General features: G+C 38.9%; 1 protein-coding gene across 1 annotated transcript in view; it reads right to left on the reverse strand.

The window, feature by feature from the left end:
* Positions 1-2,059: 2,059 nt before the first annotated feature.
* Positions 2,060-21,349, reverse strand: part of KCNK1 (potassium two pore domain channel subfamily K member 1) — a 32,499-nt gene continuing 13,209 nt past the window's right edge. Inside the window, exons 4-5 of the mRNA XM_005423233.3 lie at positions 7,584-7,979; positions 2,060-4,669 (exon numbers count right to left, since the gene is read on the reverse strand). Of these exons, the coding sequence (XP_005423290.2) occupies positions 4,410-4,669; positions 7,584-7,979 (656 nt within the window). The 3' untranslated portion in view covers positions 2,060-4,409. The remainder of the gene's footprint in view (positions 4,670-7,583; positions 7,980-21,349) is intronic.

Genomic DNA, 21,349 nt, shown 5'->3' on the forward strand with positions numbered 1-21,349 from the left:
CATTTGGCCCCAAATGATCTCATTGCCACGAGTGAGATCATCTTGTTATCAGCTAAGGCAATGGCCCTGGCAAACCTGCACCATCACCAGCAAAGTAACTGCATCACAGTCCTCACACTCAGTGGTAACATGATGACCTTTGAAGATAATTGTGGTAAGAACTCTGTGATAAAAAGTAAGTGGAATGGTAACTTAAGAAGCAATGAGACTGACAAGGTAGGCATTAAAATTACATACACCAAGGACCTAATCTGCATTAAGCAAGATGTAGCTCTGCAGAAGCAGTCTCCAGAATCTCAAAAATATGGTTTCTGTTTGAAACAAGCAACAAGAAATTTTTTTTTGCTGTCTAGAAGCTTTTTGATATATGCTGCGATACTGATGGTAATGCAGAGAAGAGAAACCCCATTTTCTTGTACTGGTGCACACTTGGAATAACACTGCTTCCCATTGTAGCAATTTTTTTCTTTATTTTGCTTCAGTAGAAAGCAGAATCAAGAAGAATAAATAATGGAATAACATTAGGGCAGTGGTACTTTTAACAACTTATCTCACTACATTTGTGGCAACTGTTTTACAAAGCAAACGTGTAAATTCAATATTTGGCATTAGCAAACAAGTTCTGTGCAAGTTCCTATCTACCGAGAGAACAGCACTGTTCAAGTATTAGCACATAAAAGGCTTTTCCCTTTCCCCTTTTTCCCTTCCTTCCCTTTTTCAAGAGCCCATTCCATGCAAGTTACCTGCTAACTGCAAAGCACCTTACTTGAAACAGCTTTGTAGGAAATCTCCATTTGATCCTGTGCAGGACAATCTCCCACTGACCAAAGCAGAGAGCAGGCACCTCAGTGTACAATCTCTTCCACACACCACACCTACACTGACTTCCCATTCCTCCTAGATACTGTCATGGATCCAGAGCTGTACACTGCTGGGAGCTAGAACATCCTGGGCAATGGTTGATACATACTTGCCCCTTCCTTACACAAGTTCACATCCTGCTCCTGGCCATTGCTGAGACAAATATTTAATGCAATCCAGAACTGCTGGTCTTATGCAAGTCCTCTGACATAAGCACCTAGCTAGGGAGGTTTTGCAGTGCTGACATTAAAGCTGCAAACCACCCCAGTCTCCGGAATTATCTGCTTAGAAAATAACTCATTTCAACCTCCAGCAAGTCTTCAGCACCCACACAAGATGCCATTGGTGGACCGTGGGAAGAAACGTTCATTAAGGGACAACATGGCTGTCACAGCTCCAAAATCAAAACTCAAGTGGGTTTTTCCATTTTCTTTCCTCCAACACAGTGAATATCCTGCCAGTCCTTTCCCTTGAAATAACAATAAAACAAGTTTATATTTAATGACTGACAGACAACGAGAAGATGGCAAATGTCAGCTGTAGCACAGGAATAAAGCTATTAATGGGATATATGCCTGGAACAATTGAAGACAGGAGAGTGAGGACAGAACCCAGGCAATTCTTTTATGTGTACAAGTAATTTGCTTGCATTTCTAACTTTCTCTTGTGACTTTTTTTCAGCACCACTGCTTTATGAGCCATGCTCTCCATCTGGGTTTACATGCACCTGCTTCACAGTTTGCCTCTAGGTAAGGGATGCACTTTGTACTGAGGTTCTTGCATGATACTCTTTCTCCTTCTGATCTGGATTCCAGTTTCAACTAATTTTATATGCTGGCTTCATGTGAAGATGTAAAAGCTGTATGAAATGAGGGCCATTATTTTCACCAGTTTTTCAGATTTCTCAAATTGGAGCAGTTGTTTCATAAGGAGAGGATAAATGCTATGTCATGATTTTTTATTTGCTATAATCAGTCAGCATCTGAAACAAAACCAAACATACCTTGGATTTCTCTTTTTTTTTTTTGTTTTTTTTTAAGGGTAACCAGCACAATACTAAGCCACAATCAATATCAAGGTTAGGCACAACACTGGCATTAACAGAGCCTCCTTGAGCTGAAGAAGGCTAACTAAAGGATTCGCAAACGCAGACAGGATTTCTTCCAGGCACACATGCCACTAAAGAAAACACTCCCACTTCATAGTGCAGGCAGGCAAAAGCCAGACTTTTTATTTAAGTTTAAAATAACAACTATTGACCTACAATCACAGTATACTGCTTAGTTTATCGCTTCTGCTTTGAATTCTGTGCTTTCATTTCACGTGTCTACATTTTGCATTTGTGTACACGCTGCAAAAGTAACTTTGTATATCATTTAACATCTGTGCATATCCTTTAGAGCTTAATATTACACGGAAATTAAAAGAAATTTTGAATTTTAAGGTATCGAAAACAATCAATAAAGTTTCACAGAAAAAAAATAATATAAATGTTTCTTATAGTACAGTACTCACAATTTTATGTCAGTGTCATTTTAATGCCATAGTTTTCAAATATGGACTGTATAAAGAGGAGACAAGGGGAAAAATTATTTAAAATGCTTTTCCTAAGTCTGTTAGACTCTGATGATTTATGATATATGTACAGTATATAAATATATTTATGTATATATGTACATATATATTGGTTAACATTCATTATAAATAGAACTGTGTTAACCTAAGCAGTATAAAAATAGCCACTTTCCTGGGAACATGCAAACACAATATGCTCTCACCTAATCTATAAAACTCAAAACAACCAAAACCTTTAGCTCTGATTTTCTACAAATATAAATTTCAATTGAAGACTTTCAGCTGATTTAACCATAAAGTAAGTTTTTCCAGTAAAGATATAAAAAATTGTTTGATGCTAGCTATAATTAAGCTCAAACACAGTATATTTTGGGTTATTATTTACTTTCAAGTATTTTTCCCACGTGCGCTAAATCTAGACACGCTGCATTTGTTTTCTTTACAGTAAATTATTATTCAGCTCTAAACACTAAAAGCCAAATTACAGGCAATCTGGCATGCTTGCACTGCAGGTAAAAGGCTCTCCTCTACACTGTTCCTATGTGGGAGGCTGTCCTATTATGGCTATTTGTGCTCCAGATCTTTTGTTCATTGCAAAGCATTATCAGGATTCCCCTATCATAAGATTCTTAAGGCCAGAAGAGAAAGTACTACAACCACTTAAATCATGTCTCATGCTCACTGAAATTCACTCTGAGGTCCCTGCATTCAGCACAGTGACTGGTAGCTGGACTAAAACACCTCTGCTGTTACAGTCAAAGAGGTCCCAGCTTCAGAAGTTGAGCAAGATCTTGACTTTTTAGTGACTTTTCCCAAGGGGAAAAAAATTCAGTTCCATCCGAACCAAATGTGACATTTTTCCTTTTTTCTTGCCATATGAAAAACTGAAAAATTGTTTTGCCCTGAAACATTCCCTTCTCCTCCAAAGTGTTCCGAGTACCAGTTAGAAAAGCAAAAGAAGAAACAGGAGCTATGTTCAAGGTGATGCTGTCTCTGTTCCTCTGTGTAACCACCAGCTCAGCAGAGCACACACTGGGCTGGACTGTGGGAGGAACAGCACCAAGTCCTTCTGCTGAGCAGGTTTCAACCATCTAGTAGGAGAATGCCACAAGCACATGACTGTGCCAGTCATGTGTGGCACATGCTGACTCATTTTCATTCCATTCCAGGCAGCTAAATATCCACTCCTGCCCATTTCAGAAGACTGAAATGCATCTGTCTTCCTTCCCTACCATGTCATCTCATCCAGAGCTCTGAATTGCTTTTGTTATCTCTCAGAAAAGTATTTCATACAAAAAACAAACAGCACGGAAGACCCAAGGCACACTCTCTTCAGGACAACATTTTTCTGGTGATTGGAGGCCCTTTTCAGGAAGTAGGAAATTAAGATGTAAATGGCATGGGCAAAGGAGGGATTCCAGTATTATTTTTTCCTTCCTAGAATAATTGTTTACACCTGCAAGTTACTGGGTAATAGAGGGATGACCTAGATATTCCCCCCTCCACCAGATCTAGAGATATTGCTCTGAAAATGTTCTCCAGATTAAGATGCTTATTGGATTAAAACTGTGACTATCATAAGTGCACATCCCAAAATCTGCTGTCAACCAGTTTCAAGATGGGGCATTTAACTCAATGAGCTGGATGTCAGTGAAGGCCTGGTCTCCTAAAGACGTTCAACAAAGTTGCTCATGTATGCCTTTTTTTCTGGCATCTCTGAATGTGGTACACCTAAATCCTTATCCCTCAACCAAAATGGCCTTATGTTCCCAGCCACATCTTACATTTATTCCCTCTTCCCAGGGTGGCTCCCACATTTTTCCCAGAAGTCTTTTCTATGTCAGAAGTGATAAATCCTTGTTAAAGTAGCACAGTCTTCCAGCTTTTATAATTTGAGAAGAAAATATGAGGCTTTCTATTTCTTATGGTAAGTAGCATAAATGCACCAAAACACTGGTATGGATACCCGTGTATTAATTGTTTAGAGAGCTGTCATTGGAAGTTGGGGACTGGGAATTCACAAAAGGCTCGTTTGCCTTCTGATCGTCCTTCATGGAGGCTGCTTGGTCTGAGATGGAAGAGAAGGAGAGCTGGTCATGTTCCATTATATGCACTTGGTCCTCTTCCTTGTCCTTCTTCACATAAAACAACTTCCTAAACTTTTTGAGTTCATGGAGTTCACAGAAAGTCTCAAGAACCACCAACATTGCGATAAGGCCCATCAACAGATAACCTGAGTGCAAAAAAAAAAAAAAAAATTTAAAAATTCATTATATTAGCAAACCAGGTAGGGCTGGACCAGTTTCGAGCTTGTGACTTTTCTCACCCCTTTCATCTCTGACCATTATGTTAATTTTCTTTATGGCATAATTTCAGAGCTTTGAACTGTGATATCCTTGGTTTTTTTCCCTTACTAATTCTACAACCAGAAGACCCCACCTAAACAGAAAGAGTGACACTAGTGGCTTCAAATCCCTTACAACTGTGTGAGAAAAAAAAACATGTAAAGGTATTAAAAAAACCATAGCAATAAAAATTTACAATATGCACACTCCCCTACTTACTTATGGCTGCCATAATTAAGTGGCCTTCAAAAGATTTTGATCAAAAGATGGAAAATAAACTTTTACCACAGTATTCCTATATATTACAAGCAGAAGTAAAAATATGGGAGCTAATTATGGTCATTGGTTATTTGTATCAGTTTAGCAGCACAAATCACTTACTACTTCATGAAAACTTTGAAATTATTTTCCTCTAAAAGTATTAGACATACAACACCCTGAAATACCCAGAAAAACAAAGCAACTAGGAATGTGTACAAACCAAATAAAACCAAAATGAAAAATTATTGTAAAATTACTGCTGGAATTTGAAAAACCTGACACAGTTACTCCATCTTTTGGGTGCATTTGCAATATTTTACTAAGGTACACAGATTACCCAAAACCTGGAAGTCTTATCTCAAATGTATTACAAGTGACTTTAGCCATGTACTGACTGACTTATTTTTAGAGATAACAGTCAACTCTCATAGACTGAGATTTTTGGAAATGGAGATCTCTATGACCAGCAGTACACTGTGCTCTTTTTTTTTATATTCTCCAAACATAAATGTGTATAGGTTAAAGGAAGGTATTAAAATGAATATTTATTAATCTCAGTGTTTCATTAGATCCCTTCTTCTGTACATTACAATTCAATGAGGAGAATGACTACATATTTATTTTATCATTTAAAGTAAATGAGGCAGAAGCTAAGTGTATAACTATTAGCAGAATGCACTCGTCCAAGGGCTGCACACTGGACATTTTTCAACACAAGTGTGCTGAAAAATCAACACAGATTAATGATTATAATTTCCATATGGTCACTCTTCTGTTACCTAAAGGCATAAATATCTCACCTGTAGTTACAGATTATTCACTGGCAGGAACACTCTCCTTTTTCTTCCAGGAGAACCATTAATCAATTTTTTAATACTGAATACTCATCTAAATCAGCACTACAGCTAAAATTTATTGTTTTTAAACTTTATATCATAACATCAAATGGGAGCTATGCATTACACAAGGAAGAACTGACAAAGCTATATCAATTGAAAAGCATCTATAAATCTGCACTGAGAATTTGTAATTATCTCTGAGACTCAGTCCAGCTGATTGTCACTTGATTTAGAACAGGACTTGTGTTCTTCTAAAAATTCTTGAAAAGCCTCTAGTACTCATTAAGCATTTTCTGATGTAGAAGTCCAAAATATCTTATAGAAAATTTAGGTTCAGGAGAAAACATTTTGTTTGGTTCCTTGAATTGCTCACATGAAATGAAAAAGAATAATTTAAAAGTTATAACCTTAAAATCTATTGAAATTAGATATTCGAAGGTCTCTATAACTTTGTCTAAAAGCTATTTTTTTCTTTTAGTATTTCCTGCAATTTACTTCCTAATTGTTGTACAGCTTGTAAAAGCTATAATCTGAGCCATAATGTTTTCTTCAGAATTTGAGTTTTCAGAACAGCAAGCTTGTAACGAGGCCTTTGCCATGTGGGACTTTACATTCATTTCACCACTTAGCATCCCCAAATCAGCTCTGCAGATCAGCAAGTTAATAATTAAAAGCTACCATTCATAAGATAAACATAACAAGGAGAGGAGGAAATCTGCAACAGCAACAGGCCTGGCAGGATAATAAAACAAAAAAACCCTGTTGGCTAGTTTAAGGCCCTGCTTCAAAGAATGAAACAACCCCTCTTCAGGTAAAACACAAAACCAAGTTAACAGACTCTTTGCCTACATTATGATTGCTGGATCATGCACAGAAGCATAGCTGAATGCGGACCAGCCTAATAAACGAACCTGACAGGAAAGGTTTGCTTTGAGTGTTTAGATCTTTTAACTGATGCCTCTTATGACCCAAAGACTGCTCAGGTTGAAGCTGTACGAGAAACTGCCAGGCTTCGAAACACTGTCTCTGGAAAATATTGCCCTCAGAATACCAAAATAAAGGTAATTTTCTTCCTAAAATCTTCACTTTCTTAAAATCACTGATCACTATGATTTCTTCTGTGTCAATGATGAATATAATGAAACAATTTAAATTTAGCATTCATGATCTTTCTTTTCTACCATCTCAGTCTACTTGTCTGTCTTTGACAGTTGGTATGTACCACTGCCAGCTTCAGCTACCTTCTGTTACAACTGGAGTCAGAAGCTTTGTTATTCCTCCTCGTTTTCCACAGCTTCTTCACTCATTTCTGTCCACCTGTCATTTAACCTTATGGGATGGCCTTAGGTTGCACAGATCGTCTTGGCTCTGCGATGCACTGAAATGTTAGCCCAAGATGCTCTTAGACATTTTCATAAGAGTAACATGAGAGTTTTTTTCTACTATTAATAAGAAAATAAATATCTGTGGTTAGAAAAATGGAATTCTAGTTTTAGCTTTTTCTTCCTTAACTATGAAAACTGACCTTACTTAAGACAGTTTCCTCTTTACAGAGCTACCTAAATTAATGCCCAGTTTGCTAGCTGACAAATTATCATTATTCACAGAATGGAAAGGAGAAGTCTGATTGTCAGTTTGATGTTGATTTTTTTAATTTTTAATATAAAATGCCTTTTACTTAGCTGGTTAGTTTGACACTCACATGTAATTCCAATTTTATACAGCTCTCGGAATTTTTGATTGTAGCCTTCTCCCGGCACATAGTCTCCAAGACCAATGGTGCTCAGGGAAATGAAACAAAAATAAAATGACTCCAAAAAATTCCAGTCATCTTCCAGGACAGAAAATATTGATGCTGGGATTAAGAAGAAGCAGGAGACAGTGATGAAGCCGAGGACCATAGCATGGATGATTGCAACGACCTGCTTGGAGAAGCCCCAGCGGATGTGGAAGTAGAGCACGGGGCGCCTGGTGACGTACACGATGATGCGCTGCACCACGGCCGTCAGGAACAGCAGCGTGAACGGGATCCCGATGACAGAGTAGATGATGCAGAAGGCCTTTCCCCCGTCAGATAAAGGCACTGTGTGTCCATAACCTGCAACAAAGCACAGCAGGCATGGGCTGAGTGAAAGTTAGGAGCTCAGCTGCCAGCTTGATATTGGCTGTATTGAGTGAGAAGAATAAGATGCACTATCAGTAATTCTGAATTCTGCTACTCTTGACAAATGCTGTTCAATGGTCTGTATTAAGCAGGCAAACAAAACTCAGTACTAGCCACAAACAAGTAAACCCAAATATTTTTATATTTCAAAACTGTGATCAGCATTGTATAAATGCTTATCTCAGAGAAGGAAGAAAGGCCTAGTTAGGAGTGGAAGCTTATGCCAGGAAATTTTTATTTGATTCTGGGTTTCCTGATGAACTTTTAATTTAGTTTTACCAAGGGATGTAACTTTTCTACCTACTTTGTAAACTGGAATAATACATACTTCAGAAAAATGCTCCTACATCTACAGAAGCAACACACTCTAACACCTTTTGTAAAAATCAATTAAATTACAAAGAAGTACTATAATTGACATTCAAAGCTATCTAATTCCATGTCTCCACAGATTATAATCCATCAAAAGGTATCTAAAAGCAGAACAAACATTTTTCACACCAAAACTCCAAGAATTTAGCCCCTGTGGCTAGATTTTTGCCTCACCATTTACACACCAGGAGGATGAATAGTGCTGCATTCAGAGTACAGGAATGGATCCTCTGGTGTAGGGGCCGATGACAGCCAGCAATCCCAATGTCACAAACCTGTGCAATGGTACCCAGTGCAAGTGGCCATGCTGCCGAAGTACACTCTGACAGACAGCATTTGGTTCTAAATCTAAGTCATCATCACAGAAAGGAACAGTAAATCCAACATAAACCAGGAATGCTTCCTTCTGTTTGCCAATCAAGAAAAGAAAAAAAAAAAGTATTTTGTTTTCATTGCAGCTAGGAAAAGGAAATCCATTGAAATCTAGTCTGGGCAGCCTTTACACTGATATCAAACCAAGCAAATGCAGACAGGCCCTACCAATTCTGCAGCCCCAGATCAGCCAGCTCATTTGGGTTATATTACTGCTGTACAATAAGGCATTTTCCAGAGGAGAGCTACTGCAACTAGCTATCTTGAGCAGCCCAGGCAGAACACACAGGTGTTCAGGTTACAGAACACACAGAATTCAGGGTTATGCTGCTTCTGATTTCTGAAGTGCACTCTGCACCACCCCAGTCTCCCCAGGGCAGCACTAGACCGGGCAGACATTCCATGAGGCCTCCTGGGAACTCTCTGCCTGCTCTCCTGTGAAACTGGCTGTTACACAAGTCCCTTCAAGTTTTATATGAACAAAAGAGACTTCTTCTCTACTTTGATGGATTTAATAATAGAATCATTGCTTTTTAAGCTTTCCAGAGGAGTAAATAAAAAATAACTTTTCCTTTTCTTAAGATGTATAAAGACACTTCCAGACAATGAGAGACAGGCAAAACATCTTATCACTACAAAGTCTTGTAGAAGAAACACATGAGGTGTAATTTCTCTGTGTTAGCTAACCCAACAGGAAATTTCAGTTGTACTTGAATTTTAATGGTATTATGAATAATTTACCCAAGCTCAGTCTTTTGAGCCCTGGTAAATTGTATTAATTAATGGCTTTTTCCCTGCTCGCCTTCTGTTTGCTTTATCTGCTTTGAGATAAGAGGATCAGAACTGCACAGAATAGTTCAATCAGATTTGTGAAATTGTAGACAAGTATTCTACTCTATGCCTAATAATGCAGGAGGTTTGACTGGCATTTCTGACAACTGCCAAGCTGAGGCTTTCTTGGCCCTGTCTACCAGAAGTCTTGGATCTTACAGCCACCAGGGCATATCCCATCACTTAATGTTTGAAACTATGACTGAGCATGATTTTATCCACACTCATTTTCATGTGACACTTTAATGCCCAGTTGCCATGGGATTCTTCCATCATCCTTACTGCCTTAATTAATCTTGTGTATTTAGTAAACTTAGTTGCTTCCCTCTTCCAGGTCATTTAGGAATAAGTCAAACAGCACAATCCCAACACAATTCTACAAGGAACACCACCTGTGACAATTGCTAGGGGAATGAACAAACCAGTCCTTCAAGAACTAACCACTTCTCCTACTCTGTCTGCTACCTTTACATATCTCAGACTATGGCAAGTGGGGAAGAAAAGGATTTCTATTTTTTCCCAGTCTGCAACTGCTTTTATGTAACTTTTCTTGACAACCTTGTGTCAAGAAAGTTGCCTATAATCTTAGTTATCACTGTACAGAAGTCATAAAAACATCCCAAAACAACACAGCTACACTTTAAAGAGCAGAAATTACAGATCCAAGGCCCAAGATACTCCATTGTCTGCTTTCAGACACTTGTGTTCTATTGCCTCCCATCTCTGCTCCTGCACCTGTCTGTATTTCGTACTGTGTCCTCTTCAGGGAGGTGTGTGTGCCCATTCGCCTTTTTCAGTGGAAGCCACCATGATCAGAAGCATTACAGTTGCAATCCTAAGGTATTATTTTTGCTATGAGAAAAGGGCACTACTTACAAAGGTATTTTTTAATTCTATCCAGGGCACTTGCTATGGTTGACCAGAATTAATGCATCAATGCAGCCTGTCTGATAACTGTATTACCAATTATGAAGAAAACTTATTGAAAGAAAATTTATTGAATGCTATATTTTCATACTGTATAATGAAAATATCAGATAACAATCACCCATTTAAAAGCATTGACCATTGAAAAATCAAACCCTCAGAAATCCTGGCCAAGCACTGCTACTCACAGTGACACTAGAGATAAAGGATATCACTCAAAAAAAAAAAAAAAAAAAAAGGAAAAAACCAAGGAAAAGAATGCATCCAAGACCAGTAGAATTTGCCAAATAAGTAAGACCAATGATCTATCTCGCCCAATGTGTTGAGATGGACCATACTGGATTGATCACACAAAGAGTAAAACTCCACAAGATGTTGACAGTTGAGTTTCAGTTCTGTTCACATGTGGGGATTTTTTTCTTAAAAATCTCATATGGCTTGGAGGATTTCTACTATTATACGCTTATATGAATACAGAAAATGTCTTTATCAGTTTTGATGTAATTCTGAAGGTTGTCACAAAAGTGAAAACATATATACAAAAGTGTTTCTTTTTAGAAATAATTTAAAATATTTATATCTTTTTACATTTACTTTGGTGCTGTGTTATACACATCAATGAGGTATTCAATAAAAAATTTTCCTCTTGCTGTACTTCAAGTTAGTCTTCTGCTCTTATATCTTTCTAAAAAGGCTCAGTCATGACTTTTCTACACTTCTCAGTATGTTGCATCCCTCTTGTGCAAGTTTCTCTTTCAGTTATTTTGTCTTCTGTCTTAGCTGTGACTAATTGCTCCTGTTAGATCACTCTGTAGGTAAATACATAGAATTGGCCATTATATTCCATGTAAGATATATTTTCTCCCTCCATTTTTATATGCACCATCAGACTTTGTTCTGCAGAGTCTCCAGGTAGCTTCCAACAATGTCCGATTCATAACAGCCTATGTCAAACCCAGCACTGCCTTTGAGCATTTCATACTCTTCTGTTCTCTGTTAGCTTGGCACTTGCTGGCAGTGGGTGTTTTTCCCCTTCCGTCCTTCTCAGACACTGCTTTGACCAGTCTAAGCAGTTGTGTATCATTGCTGCTTTGTCTCTTTATAGTTCAGTCTCTCCTGTAGCTCATTCATGAGCTCTTCTCTGTGTTAAGAGCCAGTGGCTGCCTTACAGGTCTTTCAGGATCCCAAATTGAGCATTTAGTGCCAGAGTGCAGAGGTGCCATGGTTCTGTGTTAATAACCCAGCCTAGACTTCCACACAAATCCTCAGATGATGCCCCAAAGGGTGGATGTTTGAATGGTGGAGATGGATCTTACATCAAGTGAGGCAAGTAACAAACAGAACTGCTACTGGCCACAGAAAGCTTCCCCCAGCCAGCCTCTCCCAGCCTGTGGGGATGAAGCCTGGCAGGTATGTACCAGGCTGCAGCACTGCCTCTCTCTTCCACTGGCTAGTCATAGTTTAGAGGTACTATTCCTACTACAATAGGTTCTGTCAAGCCACAGCTCCCTCTGGCCCCAGGTGACCTGCTGCAACACCACCAGCCCTGTGCAGCAGCCTGAGATTGTCAGGGCATGGAGAGGGTTATGTTCAGCACACCCAGTGTCCTCCCCAACACACCCATTCAGATGGCAGAATCACACCATGCAGCATAACACAGCAAGTGTGCTCATTCCTTTGCTGGTCTGAGTCAGTGTCCTTGAAGAGAAGTCACACTTTAAATCAGCTCATAATCTCAAAATGCCCCAATAAATTAAGTGCATCATGTACTATGTATTTTTAAGTTATGCAAAAACCTTTAATTCATCCCAAGCATAACATGACTCACTGGAATATGATGAAGATGGTCATTGATAATATTTACATAATTTCTAGACTTTCATTTTATAAGCCTTTGACATTTTCCACCGTGTTTAACAGTGAAATACATCCTTCTTTATAACTGGTCAATTATCTTCCAAGATGAAAAGGAAATGTCAGGTGATGGTAGATCCGTGCGGTAAGAGAGATCACGTCGGTTGCTGCTATGCTCTTCCTTGCAATAGAAAAGAAGAGTTTGAGACCTAGTTTCATGAAGAAAGATGTATTTAATTGTTAAACTTATTGGGCTATCAAACCAGAAACACTTTGGAGAAGTTCTCTAACACCGTTTTACTAAACAAATCAGGAACTTGGATTTCTAGCCAGGCTGAAATATGCCACCCTGCATTGCAGAAATGAGGAAGAAAAATTCCACTGTGACAGGCATTTCTAAGCAGAGGAAATCCATTTGGAAATTACATTTTGCTATCTCCTCAGCTGAGTTAATGAAACTGATTTTGTGTGCATTAGAAGAAGGAAGAAGAAGAAGTGCTGTAAACCAAAATTGATGAAATAATCAGGGAGGGGAGGGGCAGGATAGGACAGGATGGAGAAGAAGGAGAAGAGAAGGAGAAGGAGAAGGAGAAGGAGATTTTGAAACCTAGTCCATTTCTCTAATAAAAACTTACTATGCAGCTCTCAAAGACTTGCACTGGCACACTTAGAGACGTGATGAAGGGTGTGGCACAAACCTCTCAAACCAGTTTTGCCACTAAAGAAAACAGTCATTAGTTTCATTCTCACACCACACCAGTAAGCGTGATTTAAAACTTCAAGCTGAGGTGATTTACTATGGTGCTGATCCAGTTCTCTTCAATAATAGTATACCCCTCAAACCTCACTAGAATAAAAGTAGTAAAACAATATTTAAATTAATGTAACCATTACATTAATTTACATCTTCCACACAGCAATATCTCACCTATCACTTCTAAGAATAGAATTGTTTTGTTTTGCCAATTTCTAGAATGAAGGGGCTTCTTCCAAAAGTACCCACCAAGTAACCAAAACTCCAAAGACATTCCAACACACTAATTTACATGCATCTAGTATGTGGTTTTGATTCCTTCTGGGGCTGTTCTCTGCTGCCATTAGTTATCAAAGCCAAAGACTGCTAATTCTTCAGAATCAATGTCCTGCAGCTAGGTTTGGACTGTGGAAAGGACTGTGTTCATATAATCAACTCACAAATGTCACCTCCTGCACCAAGAAAAGCCGAAATGGCTTTTAACACAGTCAGTTTAGTAATAAATACTAAATACTAAATAAATACTTGTATGAGCAATTTGGCTGACTGTCAGAAATATCTGGACCAAAGAAACAAGGCATGGATATATTTGCTTCTGTGGTCAAAGCCAGCTTCAAAATCAATGTCTACCAGAACAGCTGTATGTCAGAACATTTTTATCTTGCAAAGCATGCAAAATCTGCCTTGTCTGTTCCTGCACAAGAAGCAATAATTCACCTGCCCAAAGAAACTGCATCCACAGATGCTGGGAAAGGGGGATGCTAATGAATCAAACTGGGGAGAATGTTTGTATGAGGACAAGGGATACATTTGCACTTTATTCATATTACTATGAAGAAGAACAGGTTGCTCTACAGTCTTATGTTTGGTATTGTTTAAACTGCCTGTGGATCTGTACCAGTGCTAGCAAACCACTGATGTTCACTTCCTGTTCTTATACATTCTGTGTTGGCTTAAATAACTGGTGTGAAAATGGGTTTACTGTGTATGGACGTGCAACATATCCTCATTCAGAAATCATGGTGATCAGTAATAATAATAAAAAAATCCAACATATTATGCTGGAAGCAAGAATAGTAATACTTCCAATTTCCTACTGAGTATGTCCTTAGTTGCCTGAAAAGCCTTCCTGCAACAAGCCCATCCCACCTCTTGACTTCCTAGGGAGTCCTACATGAAAGGACTCAAAGGACAACAAAGGCTCTCATTGACTTGGACCTTCGAACAGAGTGGCACTTCTGGTGGAAAACAATTACCCATATAAAAATACATTAAAAATTTAGCAAATTATTTGTGTATCTATGATTTTTAGATAAATGTAGTAAGCCCATAGAATTTAACATGTAAGTATTTAAAACTAAACTAAAACAAATGTGAAAGTATTTTTGTATCCTGTAATAATTCAGTTATTTAATACTTATTGTGCTACCAAAGCAGAATGAAAATATTTCCTTGTCCTCAAAATGTTCAGCTTAAGTAAACAAATACTAGCCAGCCAGTGAACATGAATGGAAAGGTGGAAAAGAATGATCTGACAGGGGCAATGTGCAACACAGCAGCATCCATACGCCACTTCAATATCAGTCCCTAACCTACCCTTTCAGGTATTCATATACACTGCTGAGTTCCCCACAAAACCTTTCTTCTCCAGGGTCAGCAGTCCCAGTCTCTCCCAACCCTCACAGGAGAGATGCTCCAGTCCCTTCATCCCTTAGTAGCTCTTGGATGGACTCCTCAGTAGCTCTCTGGGTTTTTTTGCACTGGGGGGTACAGAACAGCAGCCAGCACTTCAGGAGTGGCCTCATGAGTGCTGAGCAGAGGGGAAGGATCAGCTCCCTCCTTGCTGGCAGCACTCCTGGTGCAGCCCAGGATAACATCAGCCCTCTCTGCCATGTGGGCATGCTGCTGGCTCACCTGCCCCCCTTAATTGTGCAATGAAAACTGAAAGTGCTTTAAGTCTTTTCAAATGAGTCAAACAACTCGGATCAGAATAAGGCCATACATTATGTATCTACTAAATTTCTTAACTAGAGAAAAATTACTGAACCATTTATTTACAACAAGAAGTCCTGTATCTTTTTTGCTACTGTAAGATCATTTACATTTTTCTGTACAGAGAGATACATGCTGTCATTTCAATCAGCAAGAGAAAATCTGCAGTCAGTGCAGGAGGATTCCTGGACACTACATATTTATAGATGGTGATTTACTATTCAAAACATGATCATCTTGATACTCTTCACATACCAGCAAGGCAGCAGGAGAAACTGTAAGATGCCATGATAAAGAAAATGTTTTTGTGTTTGGCTTGTGAGCAAAACTTTAAAACATGAAAATAGTTTGGTTGCAAACAGGAGCTTAGATCTTCTATCTGATTGTCATGAAAAAAGGAGTATTTGACCATATTACTTAAGAGATCAGATATCTGCCAATTCCTGCCCAAAATCAATTATTTTGACCACTGGAATGCAAAGTATAGGCACAGGGAAAAAAAAAAAGGAACAAAAAAAATTTGCATGGTCACCTTGTTAACATTAGTGTCACAGACATTTCTTTTATGAAAAATCCTCTCTTAGGATTTCCCTGCTGAAGCTGAGAAGTTCAGCAACCAGACATAAACAATAGGTTATCTGCTTCTGTGGAATGCAACAGGTCAGTTCTGGATTGGCCCAGATTGAGTGTTTGGAAATAATGGCCAATCCACAACTGAGCTCTCTCGGACACAGTCCGAGAGAGCAAGGTTTGTTGATCATTCTTTACTTTCTATTCTTAGGTAGTTAGCAGCTTCTGAAAACTCTCCTTTTCTTTTTCTTTTTAGTATAGTTATAATGTAGTATATATATATATCATAACATAATAAATCAAGCCTTCTGATCATGGAGCCCATCTCGTCTCTTCCTTCACCCCGAAAACCTTGTGTCCAACCGACGACACATTAGTATTGTAGCTAATAGCTGAGGTACTCTTTACTGCTTCATGTTGTTTAATTAGAAAGAAGTCCAGTCTCCATGCTCCAAAACTGTTCCACAAGTGTGAACCAAAGTAGGAAGTCGAAATGATCTGTAGCGCACTCTTTATCGGAACCCAAGCACAGGGCCAAGAAATAGGCAGACTTCAGCTGCCTTCTGAATTTGAAGTTGAATTCAGTGCTTCCCCAGCATCAGCTCCTCCAGTGGTATTCCACAGCAGAGCTATGCCAGACTGGATTAATTTCACAGCTCCCCATACTTCCCTGATGGGCTCCAGGAAAGACTTTCAGTTATTGTTTCTGAATTTCCATCAAACCTCAGTAAGATGAACAACAGTACTAAAGGTCTGTGAGGCTACCTGAACCCCAGGTCACTTGATAACACATAAGGACACTGTTAATTAAAGGGAAACTAAATACAACTCTGAGCCAAACCAAATGAATGCTAGTATTTCCTAACTCTAATTTTCTGTCATCAGAAAGACCATCCTTGTCTCTCTCACACCACCACGCAAGGAAAGGCACACCTACAGTCTGATGGGAATTGCAAATGGCAGCAAGCTGTACCATTTTGTCCATTTACACTCACTGCTGTTTTAGACAGTATTTGCCCACAGCAAGTAAGTGAAAAACATCACAACCCTCTAGCAGTTATGCTAATAATTAAGTGATTCCCATATCATTAGTTAAGATGTGGGGGGTGTGTACAAGGAAGGACTTGTTACTAGAGCAACACAACAGCAGATGGAATCCACTGCACAGGAACCAAATGCAGACATAAGATTAAGGAAAGAAATCAGTATCTCCCCCCCACATCTGAGATGATTATTATGAGCGTTTGGTGCAGTATTATCTCTTCTCAACAAAAGTATCAGAGGGAAACACAGCTCAACAGACAGTAACTTTAACTGGAAAATGATAGCCCTCTTTCCTGCCACCATCCAACACTGGGTTTTGCTCATCCTGCCTGGATAGATTATGTATAACCAAAACAGGTATTATCAACCCAAGGGAACTGTTACACCCTTCCAGCAGAGCCTACATGAAAACACACATTCCTTGCCACCAAAAGGATGCCTACCATGTGTGAGACACGGCTCCAGGTGAGGCACATTTACCATTCCAGGGCTAGTAAATATGCCTGTATAAAAAACACGTTCCCTGCAGGAAGAGCTTGTGCTCTCCAGGCACTCAGACAGCAGCAAAGCTTTCCCACTTTCCCTGCAAGAGAAGACTTTTTCAAACCCTGCCTGTCAGCTACATGGCTCCCTTCAGACTGCCTGTTGAGAAACTCCTTTTTCTTGGGATATGCTAAACCTCCAGCCTGTCATGCAGTCTGTGTGGGCTGGACCCATGCTCCCACAGAGCCCTGACAACTTCAGTCATGTTTTTTGGATGTGTCATTAAAGATTTCCTGTCCTCTGTGTGCTTCACAGTGCTCCAGGGCAGAAGCAAAGACTAAATGTGAGTGGCTTCAGCAGGCAGAGGTCTGCTAAACCTCTGTGCCAAAGCATTCAGGCCTTACTTCTATCACAGATGATGGTCAAGAGGTCTTCATGAATTTCCGGGTTTGCCATTTGGGTTTGTGTTTCTTATTTTGTTTTTTTTTTTTTAAGCTAACAGCATATTTCCTTTTTTTTTAAAGCTCAAAGTCTTTATGCTGGAAATTGGTTCCTCTTAGTGTCATCCTGGATTTAAGATCCTTTAGTTGCAATCCAACCAGGATCCATCTGGTGTTGGGATATTTTTTCCCCACAGAACACTTAATAATGGCACATTTCTAGGAATACCTATCCAAAACACAAACATTATGATGTTTAGATCTGCCTCTAGCAAAGACTTAGCATAAATAAACAAACTCTTATCTTGCTTCAACAATTCTTTTCTGTTATCTCAGATTCATTTTCCAATGGAGAAAAGAAGTAAAAATTCCAAAAGTCTTTTGAATAAAACTCAACCAACAGGTCAAAAGCAAGGTGAGACTTCCTGAGGGCTCCTCTGAGAATGCAGCCAGGAAAATTCCAATTATTCTTTTATTGGTTTTACTTGCCCGCTAGGCAACAGATGGTCAAAAATCTGTACCAAAGTAGGGGCTCCAACAGACTACTTTATTATTAAGGTTTCGTATATTAATGGATTTTCAAAGCCACTGATCATCAAGATTAACAAGCAATCAAAGAAACAAGTTCTTTAAAAACCTTCGTAAGAACTTCAATACCAACTTCAAGGTATTGAAAGGGGTTGTTGTGGTTTAACCCCAGGTGGCAGCTAAGTACCATACAGCTGTTTGCTCACTCCTCCCTCATGGTGGGGAGGAGAATTAGGAACAAAAAGTAAAACTTATGGGTTGAGATAATAAATTTTAGCAATTAAAACAAAGTGAAATACAATAATAATAATAATAATAATAATGACAGTAATTATAATGAAAGGAGAATGAAAGGAATAAAAGCCAAGACAGACAAAAGAAGCCCACACAATTGCTCATCACCTGTTGCCTGATGTCCATGCCATCCCCATGCAGCAGTTGGCCTCTACCAGCCAACTTCCCCCAGTTCATACACTGGGCACCATGTTCTATGGTGTGGAATATCCCTTTGGACAGTTTAGGTCAGGTGCCCTGGCCACGAGCCCTTACAGCTCCTTGTGCACCTGCTCCCTGGTAGATCATGGGAAACTGAAAAGTCCTTGACTTGGGGAAAGCACTACTGAGCAATAACCAAAATTTCAGCATGTTATCAACCTTACTCTCATAGTCAATACAGAACAGAGCACTGTACCAGCTACTAAGAAGAAAACGAACTCTATCCCAGCTGAAACCAGGGCAGGGTACAAGCCTTTTTACAGTTCTTCCTGAGGTTCACATCCTGAAATATTCAAGCTAGGACAAAAAGAACTTAACATGGACAATGTTTTGGCAGAGATAAAATATCATTAATGATTAGACTTAGCCAGCAGCTTGTCCACGATATTGATCTTCTCATTTCTCATGTTGATTCAGTAAAACAACACAATGAGGATTTCACCTTGACTGCAGCATAGAAGTGGTATATCTCTCACACAATAGATTTTACACATCCAGATTTTGTCTGTAATTCCAGAAGTCTGCACCTATGGAAAAATTCCTTTTAGCAGCTAAGACACATTTAGCATCTAAGAGGCAGCGAAGCTCAGAGGACACACACTTTCTGAACAGACTGATAGAAGATGGATCTTTCTTCTTACAGAAAAGGTCTGGAACCACAGATTCATTCCATGCTGCAACTTTGTATTTCCACAGCCTCTCTAATTTTAATGCAACAGGTTTTCAAGTTCTATCAATTACTTCAGCTTTCTACCACATGAAAGACCTTGTGTATGCATGGTGTACCACAGGGATGTGCCAGGTGCTACTGCTAAACCCAGCACCTGTGCACTGTAGTGCTCTGCTTGAAGCCTGGTACAGTTCACTAGAAAAGAGACTTTTAAAAATTTATAATTCACACCTGTTACCATCCCAAATGCACCCTGGGATGCGTCAAAAGCTTTGAATGTGTTGCAGTGGCACTTACTGCAGTGTTTTAATCACATATCCAGTTACTGAAGAATACCTATCTAGTCTTGCAAATTTAATTTCTCTCATTGAAATGAGCCACAGTTTTTCTTCCTACCATCTGGAAATAAAAAGAAACAACCAGCTGCAAATTAGTAGGCTTTCCACCTCCACTTTGAAACAAAGATTGCTTTATTGCGCCATCAGAAATTACAGAGCATGAAAACAGTGAAGGAAACTTGCATTGTGGGCAGTAAGGAATTATCACACAACATTAAAAAATTAGGCCATTTCACGCTGTGGAGTTAAAATCAAATCTGTAAGCAGCATCTTTGCATTAAAATGCAACCTCACGTAGAAGAAAGTGTTATCTACTAGATGCAGCAGGGGAATAGAAATATTTACTTCTAATCTTGTTATTGATTTGACATCTGGAACTCAGGGAAATTACAAGCATCAACTCCCTTGTTTGGCAGAGAAAGACACATAGTTCTTGCCTATTTTGGTAAGATATTTCAATATTTCATATATAAGTCAGTCACCCTAATGTACTTGAATGTGGATAAATCCTATTACTATCTTCTGTTTCAAAAGTTACTTCTCAGAAACATAAAAATTTTAACAACACATAACGCCAAATAGAAGCAAAACAATTTAACACAAATAGGAGAAAATCACTAAAGCAACTAAAAACACACAGAACTGAAGTACTCCACTTTCATGCAAGCACATTCCATCTGGAATAATAAATTATGAGACAATACTTACATAAGGACCAAAGTGAGATACTTTTACAGATGAGATGACTTATTCAAAACTCTAAATTACAGTCTAAACATGATGCTTGATGATACACATCTGAATACAGTCAAGCTGAATATATTCACCATTTCAAGCTCAAAATAGAACACAAATTTGCAAAACTCAATTGGGGAAATACTGTTGTGAGAACTAGTTTACTGAACCATAAACAGATTTTATAGATACACTAGTCCTATTCAATTACTCACATGTTTAAGACATCCCACATAGCAAACAATAATCGTGGGAAACACAAATTTGATTAGTTACACTGGAATAAGGACAAATGGGATAATCATAGCTCTGTATGTCCTATCACTAAATAAAGGGAAAGGAAAAGAACTGTGGTTGCACATACTTCTTATGTTCACAAGCAGATGAAATGTAAAGGGTTTTGCTTATCTAGAAGTTATTTAGAAATAAACAAGAATGTAGCACTTAGAATGGTTAACTACATACACAATACATGCATACATATACACATACATACACCTACATACATACTATTGTGGTCCTGTTGGCAACAGACCTAGCACAGGGCTGGAACCTAGGATGAGAATCAGGGATCCACTTCCTACCACTGGCAAAGCTGTTAGGTAGGCTCAGCCCATTTTGTTTTACAACACCCTGAGCAAACCCTTAGCTAGGTAAAGAGAGGCATCCCGCATGCTAAAGCAGAGAAAATGCTGCCACCTTCTCACAAAGGCTGCTCAGGCATTTGATCAGTTATGTGGGCAGCATTATCTGGGGTCTAGTGTGTCTTCCACACATAGTACACAACTGAACAATTCCCTAGAAGGGAGAGGCAACATTTCTGGATTCTCCACTGAAGTAAAGATACAGAAATGTTCATTGCGCACTTTGATGTGGCTTCTGTAAAACTCTATTCAAGT

Source organism: Geospiza fortis, unplaced genomic scaffold (assembly GCF_000277835.1).
Source record: "Geospiza fortis unplaced genomic scaffold, GeoFor_1.0 scaffold381, whole genome shotgun sequence".
Classification (NCBI taxonomy): domain Eukaryota; kingdom Metazoa; phylum Chordata; class Aves; order Passeriformes; family Thraupidae; genus Geospiza; species Geospiza fortis.